The sequence below is a fragment of the Martes martes genome (assembly GCF_963455335.1).
Source record: "Martes martes genome assembly, chromosome: 13".
In the NCBI taxonomy this organism is placed as follows: Eukaryota; Metazoa; Chordata; class Mammalia; order Carnivora; family Mustelidae; genus Martes; species Martes martes.
Window position 1 is genome coordinate 76710112 of NC_137901.1, and position 14488 is coordinate 76724599.

The window sequence follows — 14488 nt, forward strand, 5'->3', positions numbered from 1 at the left end:
GGGTGGCACAGTCAGTTAGGCATCCAACTCTTGGTTTTTGGCTCAGGTCGTGATCTCAGGGTGGTCAGATCAAGCCCTGTGTCAGGCTCCATGCCAGGCTGAGCTCAGCATAGAGTCTGCTTGAGACTCTCTCCTCCCTCTGCCCCTCCCATTTATGCTCTCTCTCTGAAAACAAATCTTTAAAATGTATATATATTTTTAAAAGATAAGACAAAACTGGCAAACCTTTAGCTACGCTGAACCAGAAAAACAGATTTCAATAAATAAAATTAGAAATGAAAGATGAGACATTACAACTGACACTACAGAAATGCACGTGATCGGAAAATACTCCTGTCAACGATTACATGCCACCAAATTGGATAACCTCAAAGAAATAGATAAGTTTCTAGAAGCATACAACCTACCAAGGATGAATCAAAAGGAATAGAAATGGGGCGCCTGGGTGGCTCAGTGGGTTAAGCCTCTGCCTTCGGCTCAGGTCATGATCTCAGCATCCTGGGATCGAGCCCCACATCGGGCTCTCTGCTCAGCAGGGACCCTGCTTCCCCCTTTCTCTCTCTGCCTCCCTCTCTGCCTACTTGTGATCTCTCTGTCTGTCAAATAAATAAATAAAATCTTTTTTTAAAAAAAAGGAATAGAGAAGTAAATAGGCGCCAACATGTTACACACTAATACTCTATAATGAACAGTGGGCACTGGCCCAAATGTCCCATACTGGTTGTCATCTTTGAGTCACTCCACATGTCTTACAGGGTCTGCCACTTCATAGCAATAGTTCCTGGGCAAGTTTCTCAGGCTCGTTGGCCTCAACTATCTCACATATGGAATGGGAAACACATTGGTTGTAATGCTTACCTCACAAGGTCATCATGAGGATTAGATGATGTGTGAAAGCATCATATAAACTGTATAAATTTTATGAACTGTAAAGTTCTGTGCCCACATGACCTAAGAGAGTATAAAACAATGGATGCCACAGGGTTAAGACAGGGAGGGAACTTATAAGATAGAAATAACTGGTATGCAAAAACGGTAGATGTGATTTTTGTTCTATATTCTGGTGAGAGAGGCTTTATAAAAGGATAAATGAATTAATAGAGCAAAACTGGGGTAAGGGATAGGAAAGAAAATAATTAAGAATGGGAAGCCTAGGCGCCTTTGCATCCTCCGAAGTCTGGAGAGAGGAAAGTGCTTGTTTGTTACCCAGCAGAAAGAAATTCCTGCAACTGAGCTAGGGCAATTTCTGCTTGACCCAGACAGATTCACATCTTGCCTCTACCATTTTGACATTAGGACTCAGTTTCCTCACGTGTAAAGTGGGCCCATTTGCCCCTTCCAAAAGATTTCTTAATAACACGGCATTGGATTATAACCAAAGTATGAAATAAACGTACATGAGTTTATATTGATATAAATAATGAACCAACATACAAATGGGGGGAGAAGAGGCAAATTTTCCTTTAAAAGAATTCCAGAGGGGCACCTGGGTGGCTTGGTGGGTTAAAGCCTCTGCCTTCGACTCGGGTCATGATCCCAGGGTCCTGGAATCAAGCCTTGCATTGGGCTCTCTGCTTGGCAGGGAGCCTGCTTCCCCCTCTCTCTCTCTGCCTGCCTCTCTGCCTACTTGTGATCTCTGTCAAATAAGTAAATAAAATCTTAAAAAAAAAAATAAAGGGGTGCCTGGGTGGATCAGTGGGTTAAAGCCTCTGCTTTCGGCTCAGGTCATGATCCCAGGGTCCTGGGATCGAGCCCCACATCGGGCTCTCTGCTCAGCGTGGAGCCTGCTTCTCCCTCTCTCTCTGCCTGCCTCTCTGCCTACTTGTGACCTCTCTCTGTCAAATAAATAAAGTCTTTAAAAAAATAAAATAAAAGAATTCCAGAAAATAGACTCCCCACTTCAGGAGGTAAAGTTGAATTCTTCCCACCCCCTACCTCAACGGTGGGCTGGGTTTAGAACATGCTTCCAAATAACAGAGGGGAACAGTGACTTAGTGCAGCAGACTGACACCCACAACCTTAACTGAGTTACAAAAGTCAGCAGTAATGTCTTGGGACTCTAGCGCAGCCCCGGCTCTCATGGGATGAGAAGGCACAGAAGCACTTCACCTTGGTGATATTCTTTCCAAAATCCATACTCCAGCCTCCTCATGAGAAGAACATCAGACAAACCCAAACTGGGCTCATTCTACAAAATGGCTGGCCAGGAAGCACCCATCAACAAACCTGCCAAGGTCATAAAAAACGGGAGTGAGAAACTGTCCCAGCCCAGAAGACACTGGGCCAGTGGGACAGCTAAACGCAGCATGGTGTGCTGGGTTGGCTCCCGCACCAGGAAAGGACATGAAAGGGGAAGTTGGCAAAATCAAGTCTGGAGTTTAGTTCCTGGAACTAAAACAACACTGTTTTCTTCATTGTGACCAGTGTCCCAGGGTCATGGGAGGTGATAACAACAGGGGAACCAAGGAAGTGGGTCTACAGGAGCTCCCTGTGCCACCTCTGCTACTCCTCTGCATTTTTTAAAAAGATTTTATTTGACAGAGAGAGACAGTGAGAGAGGGAACACAACAAGGGGAATGGGAGAGGGAGAAACAGGCTTCCTGCTGAGCAGGGAGCCCAATGTGGGGCTCGATCCCAGGACCCCGGGATTATGACCTAGCTGAAGGCAGGTGCCCAATGATTGAGCCACGCTGGCGCCCTTAAAATTATTTCACAACAGTTTATTTCAAAGAAAATAAAAATAAAGAATCTTTCTTGAGAGCACTGTGATGGTGTTGGGACTGGGGACCCAGCAGTGAGACAGATGTGGTCCCTCATCTGGAATCCACAATGAGTGAGGAGGTAGGAACAAGTAAGGAAAATGTGATCTATAAAAAGTAAGACCGGGGCACCTGGGTGGCTCAGTCGTTTAAGCGTCTGCCTTTGGTTCAGATCATGATCTCAGGGTTCTGAGATGAAGCCCCACGTCAGGCTCTGCGCTCAGCAGGGAGTCTGATTGTCCTTCTGGCCCTCCCCTCACTCCTGCTCTCTCTCTCTCTCAAATAAATAAATCTTTAAAAAATAAAATGGAATATCATTCAGCTATACGAGAAAAGGAAGTCCTGCATTTGTGACAACAAGCATCAAGCTCAAAGCCATTATGTGCAGTGAAATAAGACAGAGAAAGACACTGTATGAGCTCATTTACATGTGGAATCACAAATAAATGAAACGAAATGAAAAGAACTCCCAGAAACAAAGTAGATTGGTGGTTGCCGGGGTTAGGAGGTGGGGGTAAGAGCAATGGGTGTAGGTAATCAAAGAGCACAAACTTTGGGTTATAAGATGAATTCCAGGGGCACCTGGGTGGCTCAGTGGGTTAAGCCTCTGCCTTCGGCTCAGGTCATGATCCCAGGGTCCTGGGATCGAGCCCCACATCAGGCTCTCCGCTCAGCGAGGAGCCTGCTTCCCTGCTTTCTCTGCCTGCCTTTCTGCCTACTTGTGATCTCTCTCTCTGTGTCAAATAAATAAATAAAATCTTTAAAAAAAAAATGATTGAACTCTAGGAATGTAACGTACAGCCTGGTGACCACAGCTGTCAACATAGCTGACCCTTGAACAATATGGGTTTGGCCTGTGAGGGTCCACCTATATGCAAATTTGTTTAAATACTGTATACAGTACTGTAAATGTATTTTCTCCTCCTTGTGATTTTCTCCCTTTTTTAAGATTTTATTTGTGAGAGAGCGCACAAGAAAGGAGAGCAGCAGGGAGAGGGAGAAGCAGGCTCCCCACTGAGTAAGGAGCCCAAAGTAGGTCTCCATCCCAGGACCTGAGCTGAAGACAGGTGCTTAACTCACTGAGACACCCAGGGGCCCCACTTCAGCCCCTATGTTGCAGACTCTGGACTTGGTAGTTTATGCAAATCTACTGATTTTATCCCTCCCACCAAACCTGGATTGGCCTGTGCAGCCAGCCATCAGGGCCTCCTGCCCCCTCAGCAAACCTTTCAGGTCCATATTTCCAACACCCAGTCTCCTCCCCACAGTCTTGGGGTCCCCACACTTGCTCCATACCTATGATTTCAACGAGTGGCAAAAATCTTATTTTTGCCATTAACAAAAACGAGAAGAAAACATCTTTCTGGCATTTTGTTGACGGAGTTGGGATGAGGGCGGCTTTGAATTCCTACCCCCAGCTCCGCTATTTTTTTGCACCATCCTGGGGATAAGGGGAACTTCACCTGGATCTTAGGAACAAAGTAGCAAACTGAAGATGCGTTTCCCTTTGCTCTTAGAAAATAAAGCTCCGTTGGTTCTAGGCCTGGCTCCAGGACTTCTTGGGCTCAGCCCAAGCCCCCACCTTCCCGCCCAGGCATCAGCACCTCCTTACCCCCAGGGATCCACACAATCCAGCTCCTGTAGGGGGGTGGGGGTCTCCTCTGCAAGCAGCGGGAAATGGGGCACGGAGGTGGGGAGAAACGCTCACAACGAGACTGCGGGTGATCTGCAGAGGGCGCTTGGCCCCACACTCAGCCCTTTTCCCTGACAGCCTCGAGCGACCAGAAAATTGCAGTTTCAGGAATTCACTTTCGGTTTTCAGTTTCGGTTTCCCAAAGTCCGGAGCAGGAAGGAGCCGGAAGGAACAGCCTTGTGGGCGGCCGAGCGCCCGCGGAGGGGTAGCAGGAGCTCCCCAGCCCTTCAGCCTCTGTGGAAAGCCTCGAGAAGCCCAGAGAATCCAGCCGGGCCCGCCGCCTGGGCTGGTGGAGATGGCGTTCTCTGAGGTCCCGTCTTACACCCTTGCAGACACGCTGTCTGCCTTCGTGGAGCAGAACCTTCGGCCCGACCCGGACTGGAAGGAGGAACTGAAGGATGCCTGGCAGAGAATAGAGCGTTTCTTTCGGGAACGCTGCTTCCGCGATGAGCTGGTTCTAGACCAGGAAGTCAGGGTGCTGAAGGTGGTGAAGGTGAGCTCCTGGGGACTTAAGATTGACCTTGACTCCCAGCCCGTGTGACCTGGAGACCGTGTGACCTTGGGGGAGGGGTCGTTTCGTCTCTGGGCTGCCCCCTCTTTGATCCGGATTTGTTATAAGGAAGAGACGTGATAAACTGTGGGAAAGTGCCTTTGAACCGTAACAAGTCTGACGGAGGAGGATGATCAGGAGGAGGAAGATTATTTGGGATCCAGCTGATTGCGGGGGGAGGGGGGCAGGTGGAATACGAATAATAGGTCTGATAAAGTGGACGCTTTTGTTTCTTGTTGAAGAAAACCTGTTGGGGTACCTGGGTGCTCCGTGGGTTAAGCGTGGGACTCGCGGTTTCCGCTCAGGTCATGATCTCAGGAAGGGGAGATGGGGAGTTAGAGCCCCACCAGGAGTCCACTCTCAGCCTGGAATCCTCCCTCTCCCTTACTCCCCCCGCCCTCCTTCCCCTTCTCCCTCCCACCCTCCTCCCACCCACCTCCCTCCCTCCCTCCTTCCCTCCCTCCTGCTTTCCCTCTGGTGCTCTCTGGCTCTTGCTCTAAAATAAAATCTTTTTTAAACCTACTGTACCCTCCAAGTTATAGTCTGTATTTTTCTCCTAAAATGGCACTATATCTACATAGTTATGCTAGAATCTACCTATCAGTTGTGAATACTAAATGGGTTAAAAGGGATTTTTAGGAGTTGACCACATAATTCAACTTTTAACATATCATTTGTAAAGTCTCGAAGGGGAGGTAAACAACACCAGGTGAGGTAGGCTCCAGGCAAGATTTATTAAAGGCACTCTCCCGCGAAGTTTCAGGGCTCTGGAGAAGGGGAGCCAGGAAAGTCGTGCGTGCGTGCGTGCGTGCGTGCGTGCGGGGAGGAGGTGGGCACCGTCTGGCGGAGAGGAGGTGGGCACCCTCTGGCGAGGTTCCCTGACTCTGGAAAGGGGAGTCGGGGATGTGGGGGGATGTGGGAGGGACTCGCCGGGGTCTTTTCTCGGGCCAAGGCAGGGCATGGGCTCACATCCATATATGGTAAGGTATTTGGTGATCGGAGGGTATGGGATGGGGGCTCCTGAAACTCCTGTTTCCTGCGTAGGTATTGGGTTACCTATGGAGACGTGACCTGGGCATACATCCTTTTGGCTGGAGAGTCAAGGGTTAAGGAAGGGGGGGCTGGAAGATGGCGTCCCCGGGGGTCATTTCTGTTGTTCCTCCTGCATTCCCGGAGCCCATGACCCAATATCACCCTAAATCAAAATTGCTTTGATCATCCTCTAGGTTTTGCTAATTTTGCTAGATGAAAGATATCTGTTAACTTAGAAAAAAATTTTAACAGCCAGTTACTTTGTAACAAAGGATGGCAACTCAGCACAAGCCCCCTAGGGCAAGACCATATAGGCAAGTCCAACAAAGAGGAATTTAGGGAGAAGGAAGAGGAAGGTGTAGGGGTTGTTTTGAAGGGAAGTCCAGTCAGAGTAATGAGACTTTTCATTTGCAGGGTAAATTTCTTATAGAAAATGCAATGTACATGATTTCCTGTTGGGGCCTGCAGTTGATGTTTCTTTCCTGTTTACAGTTCCGTTGGGGTCTGCATGGATAATTCCTATAATTGGCGTTGGTACCCCTCCCCCTGGTGGCCTCCCCCTCTGGCCTCAGGCTCCATTTTGTGAGGCTTCCCTTAATTTTCATGTATCTAATTACTTTTTTAAAAACTATTTTGTCATTTATTTGTCAGAGAGAGAGCACATACAAGCAGGGGGAACAGCAGGCAGAGGGAGAAGCAGGCTTCCTGCAGAGCAGGGAGCCCTATTCAGGACTCAACTCCCAGACCCCGGGAATCATGACCTGAGCTGAAGGCAAGACGCCCAACCAACTGAGGCATCCAGGCGTCCCGTGAATCTAATTACTTAAGTAAATCAAGCTTCACCTGGGGGTGGTATTGTTAGGAGGAGCTGATTGGACACTTAGGTAGTCAGGGCCAGGGTCCCCACAAGAAAACAGGGAGCGGGGACAGCTAAGACAAAACCCCGCCAGCATCCTGTTTCACAGCATAGGCAAGACCACAATGGCATCCTGTCTAGCAGCCTCTATAGGAGTGACTCTTACAGAATATCCTGAAACAAAACAATTAACCACAAAACATGGGTCACTATCACAAGTTGAGACAGTTGGTTCTCCAAATGTCAGCCCAAACGAGCAGCAACACGGGAACAATAACCCGATAGGTAGACGGAGGCATGATCAAAGCTTGGACTGGCACACCTCCATAGCCAATCCACAGGGGGCCCACACTCCAGATGTTCAAGATAGTCCTGCAGAAGAGTTAATAAAAACCCCTGGATGGGAAAGACAAAATGGCAACCCTCTGGGGTCCCCTCCATTGCCAGGAGCTTTATTCTATTGCTCAATAAACTTTGCTTTGCTGCCCACCACTCTGTCAGGTCTACCTCTTCATTCTTCCAAGCAGCAGAACCAAGATCCACGGGACTAAGGGACCAAAAATCCTCTAACACTGGCTGCCAAAAGAAGAATGTGCAGCCTTAAAGAATCTTTAGAGTGTTGTTGTTGTTGGTTCGTTTGTTTTTTAGAGAGAGCAGCAGGGCTCGATCCCATGACCCTGAGATGACCTGAGTTAAAATTAACGTCAGTTGTCCAACTGACTAAGTCACCCAGGCGCCCCCAAATAATCTTTAAATAAAGAGTTGAAGCCAAACATTCAGGAGTGCCATCAGCAAAGCATGAGCTTCCAAATGGAATTTCAAGAAATAGAGGCTACTGTAGTTGCTTAAAAAGACACAAACTTTGCACTTCTGGGCTCTGATTCTTCCAAATATCTGAACTTCCTGGAGTGATTGTGATGCAGGCTTTCTGCTGTCGGCCTCCTTGAGCTTCTTTGATTTCAGGACCTACCACCAAAAAAGGAACGTATGTTAAATTTATTCTATGGATTTAAAAGTGCTGTGTTTCCATTGGAGACCTGCCATTCATGTTACTTCAAATACCCAAGACTTGAAGTTCCCATTCTCTCCTTTATGGGTAATACTACCCATGTCAAGTGAAGACTATTTGGAGAAGAAGAAAAAAAATCACTTCCCCTTTTCTCTTGTTCTCTCAGTGGTCTTTATTTCTAGAAGCTTAAATACTCCTGCAGTAGCTATGTCCAACTATTGAGCAAGATCAAAAATGCCTAGAGCCAAATATTTATTTATTTATTATTTTTTTAGATTTCATTTCTTTATTTGAGAGAGAGAGTACGTGAGAACATGAGAGGGGAGAAGGTCAGAGGGAGAAGCAGACTCCCTGTGGAGCAGGGAGCCTCATGCGGGGCTCGATCCCAAGACTCCAGGGCCATGACCTGAGCCAAAGGCAGCTGCCCAACCAACTGAGCCACGCAGGCACCCCAAGCCAAGTATTTAAACACTGTATTTGGATAAACATTGGTAAGCCAGCAACAGCATAAAGGACACATATTTGTAATGAAAGTTTCTGTTTCTATATGAGGAGGAAGGAAGAGATTACACTGTGCGTTGTACATAATTCAACAGTTCTTTCTCTCTGCCTTTCTGGAACTTGTTAAGCACTAGATTTTCTAAGTTGCATCTAGTTTCCCTGGTTTCATTTATGTCTATTGTGAGAGTTCTGGAATTAATTCTTGAGTTCGACGTACTGATTTTTTTTTAAGTTTTTATTTATTTATTTGACACACAGAGAGAGAGAGAGATCATAAGTAGGCAGAGAGGCAGGCAGAGAGAGGGGGAAGCAGGCTCCCTGATGAGCTGAGAGCCTGATGCGGGGCTTGATCCCAGGACCCTGAGATCATGACCTGGGCCGAAGACAGAGGCTTAACCCGCTGAGCCACCCAGGTGCCCCTCGACATACTGATTTCATTGGATTTCCTACGATGAGTGGCCTCGAGAGTCTTCTAGGACCAGAAGTAACTTTTGCAAAGACATCTGGCCATGTCTGATCACCGCCACCCCACTGACATCCATATGCTTTCTTTTTCTACTATTGTTTTTCCCCAGGTCAAGGAACCTGGTACCAAAGTTAAGATTACATAAGAATCTGGGGTCCAAACTGCCTCACGATTTTTGAAAATTACACTAGTAATTTCTGGTGCCAGCCAAGAGGAAGTAAGGTTCTTACAAACTGTCTCACAAATTATAGCTGAAACACTGGACAGACATCAAAAAGTATTTGAGAACTCTGTACAGTAAACAGTAAGCAGGCAGATGGGGGATGGAAGTCAAAAGTCAAGGAACAACCTATAACAATGGGGATGATAGTGGAGCAAACTGGTAATATATGGAGCAGCACGGATGGATGTCGAAAGCACTGTGCTAAGGGCGCCTGGGTGGCTCGGTTGAGTATCTGATTCTTGATCTCAGCGCAGGTCTTGAACTCAGGGTTGTGAGTTCAAGTCCTGCATTGGGCTCCACACTGGGTATGGAGCCTACTTAAAAGGGTTAGGGCGCCTGGTGGCTCGGTCCTTAAGAGTATGCCTTTGGCTTGGGTCATGAACCCAGGTTGCTAGGATCGAGCCCCACATCAGGCTCCCTACTGGGCGGGAAGCTTGCTTCTCCCTCTCCCACTCCCCCTGCTAGTGTTCCCTCTTTCACTCTCTCTCTCTCTGCCAGATAAATAAATAAAATCTTCAAAAAAATATTTATTTTGCTTAGGGATTACCTAAAAATAATTTTGTACCCTTCTTGAATACTTTCCTAATAAAGTTTAACATACAAAAAATGTGTACAAATCATAAAGGTACAGCCTGATGAATTTTCATAATGAATTCCCAAGTGTAACCAGCATGCAGATCAAAAAATGAATGTTCTCCTCTCTTTCTTGCCAGAGACAACTGATCATAGCCCGAGTTTTAACAACATAGATTAGTCTCAACTGTTCTTGAATTTTATATAAATGCAATCACATAGTATGCATTTTTTTGTGCTTTATTACTCATCTTTTTTTTAAGATTTCATTTTTAAGTCACCACCACACCCAGTGTGGGGCTCGAACTCACAACCCCAAGGACAAGAATTGCATGCTCCACTGACTGAACCAGCCAGGGCATCCCAGTTTGTCTTTTTTTAATATAACAGTGATCCCTCCTTAATTTTATTAAAGATTTCATGAAATGTTAAAAAATGGGCAGCAGACCCATCCACAAAGATCTGACAGGCCAGAAAGGACTGGCATGATACATTCAGAATGCTAATTGAAAAAAAAACAAAAAACAAAAAAACAAAAACATGCAGCCATGTTTTTTCCAGCTAGGATGTCATTCAGAGTGGAAGGAGAGATCAAAAGCTTCCAGGATAAACAGAAACTAGAAGAATTTCTGATCACCAAACCAGCCCTACAAGAAATATTAAAAGGGATCCTTTAAGTGAGGAGAGAGCCCAAAAGTAACATAGACCAGAAAGAAACAGTAACTTTACAGGTAACACAATGGCCCTAAATCATGTCTTTCAATAGTTACTCTTAATATAAATAGGCCAAATAACCCAACCAAAAGACACAGGGTATCAGATTGGATAAAGAAGTAAGACCCATTGATATGCTGTCTGCAAGAGAGACATTTTATTGTTTTTAAAGGGTTTTATTTCTTTCTTTGACAGCACAAGGGGGAGCAGCAGGCAGAGGGAGAGGGAGAAGCAGACTCCCCACAGAGCAGCGAGCCCAACCCAGGGCTCAATCCCAGGGCTCTGGGATCATGACCTGAGCCAAAGGCAGACACTTAACCGACTGAGCCACCCAAGTACCTCAACAGACTCGTTTTAGACCCAAAGACACTTCAGACATAAAGTGAGGAAGTGGAAACCATCTACCATGCTAATGGATGTCAAAAGAAAGCTGGGGTGGCAATCCTTATATCAGACAGATTAGATTTTTTTTTTTATTTCTTTCCAGCGTAACAGTATTCATTGTTTTTTTCACCACACCCAGTGCTCCATGCAATCCGTGCCCTCCCTAATACCCACCACCTGGTTCCCCCAATCTCCCACCCCCCGCCCCTTCAAAACCCTCAGGTTGTTTTTCAGAGTCCATAGTCTCTCATGGTTCACCTCCCCTTCCAATTTCCCTCAACCGCCTTCTCCTCTCCATCTCCCCTTGTCCTGCATGTTATTTGTTATGTTCCACAAATAAGTGAAACCATATGATACTTGACTCTCTCTGCTTGACTTATTTCACTCAGCATAATCTCTTCCAGTCCCGTCCATGTTGATACAAAAGTTGGGTATTCGTCCTTTCTGATGGAGGCATAATACTCCATAGTGTATATGGACCACATCTTCCTTATCCATTTGTCCGTTGAAGGGCATCTTGGTTCTTTCCGCAGTTTGGCAACCGTGGCCATTGCTGCTATAAACATTGGGATACAGATGGCCCTTCTTTTCACTACATCTGTATCTTTGGGGTAAATACCCAGTAGTGCAATTGCAGGGTCATAGGGAAGCTCTATTTTTAATTTCGTAAGGAATCTCCACACTGTTCTCCAAAGTGGCTGCACCAACTTGCATTCCCACCAACAGTGTAAGAGGGTTCCCCTTTCTCCACATCCTCTCCAACACACGTTGTTTCCTGTCTTGCTAGTTTTGGCCATTCTAACTGGTGTAAGGTGGTATCTCAATGTGGTTTTAATTTGAATCTCCCTGATGGCTAGTGATGATGAACATTTTTTCATGTGTCTGGTAGCCATTTGTATGTCTTCATTGGAGACATGTTCATACCTTCTGCCCATTTTTTAATATGATTGTCTGTTTTGTGTGTGTTGAGTTTGAGGAGTTCTTTATAGATCCTGGATATCAACCTTTTGTCTGTACTGTCATTTGCAAATATCTTCTCCCATTCCGTGGGTTGCCTCTTTGTTTTGTTGACTGTTTCCTTCGCTGTGCAGAAGCTTTTGATCTTGATGAAGTCCCAAAAGTTCATTTTCGCTTTTGTTTCCTTTGCCTTTGGAGACATATCTTGAAAGAAGTTGCTGTGGCTGATATCAAAGAGGTTACTGCCTATGTTCTCCTCTAGGATTCTGATGGAATCCTGTCTCACATTGAGGTCTTTTATCCATTTCGAGTTTATCTTTGTGTATGGTGTAAGAGAATGGTCGAGTTTCATTCTTCTACATATAGCTGTCCAGTTTTCCCAGCACCATTTATTGAAGAGACTGTCTTTTTTCCACTGGATATTTTTTCCTGTTTTGTCGAAGATTATTTGGCCATAGAGTTGAGTCCATATCTGGATTCTCTACTCTGTTCCACTGGTCTATGTGTCTGTTTTTATGCCAGTACCATGCTGTCTTGGTGATCACAGCTTTGTAGTAAAGTTTGACGTCAGGTAACGTGATGCCGCCAGTTTTATTTTTGTTTTTCAACATTTCCTTAGCAATTCGGGGTCTCTTCTGATTCCATACAAATTTTAGTACAGATTAGATTTTAAACCAAAGACTATAAAAAGAGATGAGGAAGGACCCTATAACATAATTAAAGGTTCCACCCTACAAGAAGACCTAACAATTGTTAATATCTATGCCCCTAACCTGGGAGCAGACTGGTATATAAACCAAGTCATAACAAAGTTAAAGAAACACATTGATGATACAGTAATAGTAGGGGACTTTAACACCACCACCCCCCGCAGTGATATGGACAGATCATCCAAGCAGAAGATCAACCAGGAAACAAGGGCCTTGAGTGGTACACTGGACCTGATGGACTTCACAGATATATCCAGAACATTCCACCCTAAAGCAACAGAATACACATTCTTCTCAAGTGCATATGGAACATTCTCCAGAGTAGATCACATCCTGGGTCACAAATCAGGTCTCAGGACAGTGGCTGCATTTCTACACTTTTGAGAAAGAGGAAACAATTTCTGCTTTTCTTGTTGAGATTTCTTTTGACCAAATATTAGGAACATGTAGTTTTCTAGTTCATTCTCTGCAAGTGCATCAGCAGTAAGTGGGGAAAAGGACCAGGCAAGAAGATCATTTGCAAGTGAAATAAATAAAGGCAGGCAGGACTTTCCATCATCCTCAGTCCCCCTCTAATGGGGAAATGCCATCATCACCTTGTCCGTAAATTTGGATGCTTGTCGGTGACATCTAAATTCCTTTTCCAGGTTTTTTCTTATCCAGGAGGAAAGATCTATGATGTACCTTTCAAGGCTACAGCTGGGCCTCATTCTATGAACACGCTGCTACCAATGCACTAGGGTTTCCAGCATCCTTCATATACACACATGCACACACACAATGTCTAAAAAATATGTTTGTGCCTACACACACAAAATGTATGTACAAAATATATATGTTAAAGTCAGTCTGTCTAGGCCAGAGATGTCCAATAGAACTTTCCTAGTGATGGAAATGTTCTCTACATGCACTGCCCATCAGTCTCTGTGGGTGGCTGTTGAGCACTTGGATGGAAGCTAGTATGGCTGAAAGACTGTATTTATAAATTTCATTTCATTCAAATGTAATTAGCCACATGTGGCTCTTGGCTACCATATTGGACAGCATGGGTTTAGGCATCAAGCATCTCTGGAATGATACAGAAGAAGCTGGTAACTATGGGTTCCTCTGCAGAAGGAGCTCAGGGACTGAGGTGCAGTGGAGTTTTACCTTTCATTTATATCCTTTAAATAGTTAATCATGCACTTAATTTGTCTAAATCAACAAAGAGATGTGGTCAGCAAAGTCCACCACGTATGGAAGAGACCAAGGTCTCTTTTTGGCACCTATGTAAACAGCCTAACATGGGTGCCTCTGGCTTCACCCTGACCTCAAAGCTTCAGGATCCAAGATAGGTGAAGCTTCAACATTAATTTCCTCCCCAGGGTGGCTCCTCTGGGAAGGGGACGACATTGAACTACAGCTCTGATGTGGACTTGGTCTTGTTCTTGAGCTGCTTCTCCAGCTTCCAAGACCAGGCAGACCACCGCGAATTTGTCATCAACTTCATCAAGAAGAGACTGACCAAGTACAGCAGGAGCCTGGCCTACAGCATCACAATGGTCCCACGGAAAGAGACCACGAGGGTCCCCCGCTCCCTGTCCTTCCAGGTCCAGCTCAGGAAGAACAGTAAAGCCATTGGAGTGGATGTGCTCCCAGCCTATGATGCTCTGAGTAAAGACAATAATGGTTTGGGGCCAGAGAAACTAGTAGGGGGCCTTCACCAACCTGGCCTTGGGGGAGGTTTAGGAAGGTGGAAACCAGGGGAGAGAGTAGAGTTCACTTTTATCTGGGGAGGCTGGAACTTGAGCATTCCATAAACATATGTGCTACCATGTCCCTTGCTGGGGAGAGAGCGGACTCTTCCCACCCAGCCCAAGGAGAGACTCCTCTGTGACCCTCTGGGAAACACCAGGACAAGAAAGCACTTCAAGGTCTTTGGAGTTAGGATTAGATTGGAATCATTTTAAAAACCGAACTCTTAATGTCTTTTAATTTTAGCTTTAAGACTTATTAACTGTGATCTTGGGCAAGGTATCTAACACCTCTAAGACTCAATGTACCAACCTGTTAAATGGGATA

At 45.6% G+C, this 14488-nt stretch overlaps 1 protein-coding gene across 1 annotated transcript in view; it reads left to right on the forward strand.

Annotated features, from left to right (window-relative positions):
* Positions 1 to 4626: 4626 nt before the first annotated feature.
* Positions 4627 to 14488, forward strand: part of OASL (2'-5'-oligoadenylate synthetase like) — a 34714-nt gene continuing 24852 nt past the window's right edge. The window contains exons 1-2 of the mRNA XM_080821628.1: positions 4627 to 4945; positions 13792 to 14080. Coding sequence (XP_080677754.1) covers positions 4748 to 4945; positions 13792 to 14080 — 487 coding nt within the window. The 5' untranslated portion in view covers positions 4627 to 4747. The remainder of the gene's footprint in view (positions 4946 to 13791; positions 14081 to 14488) is intronic.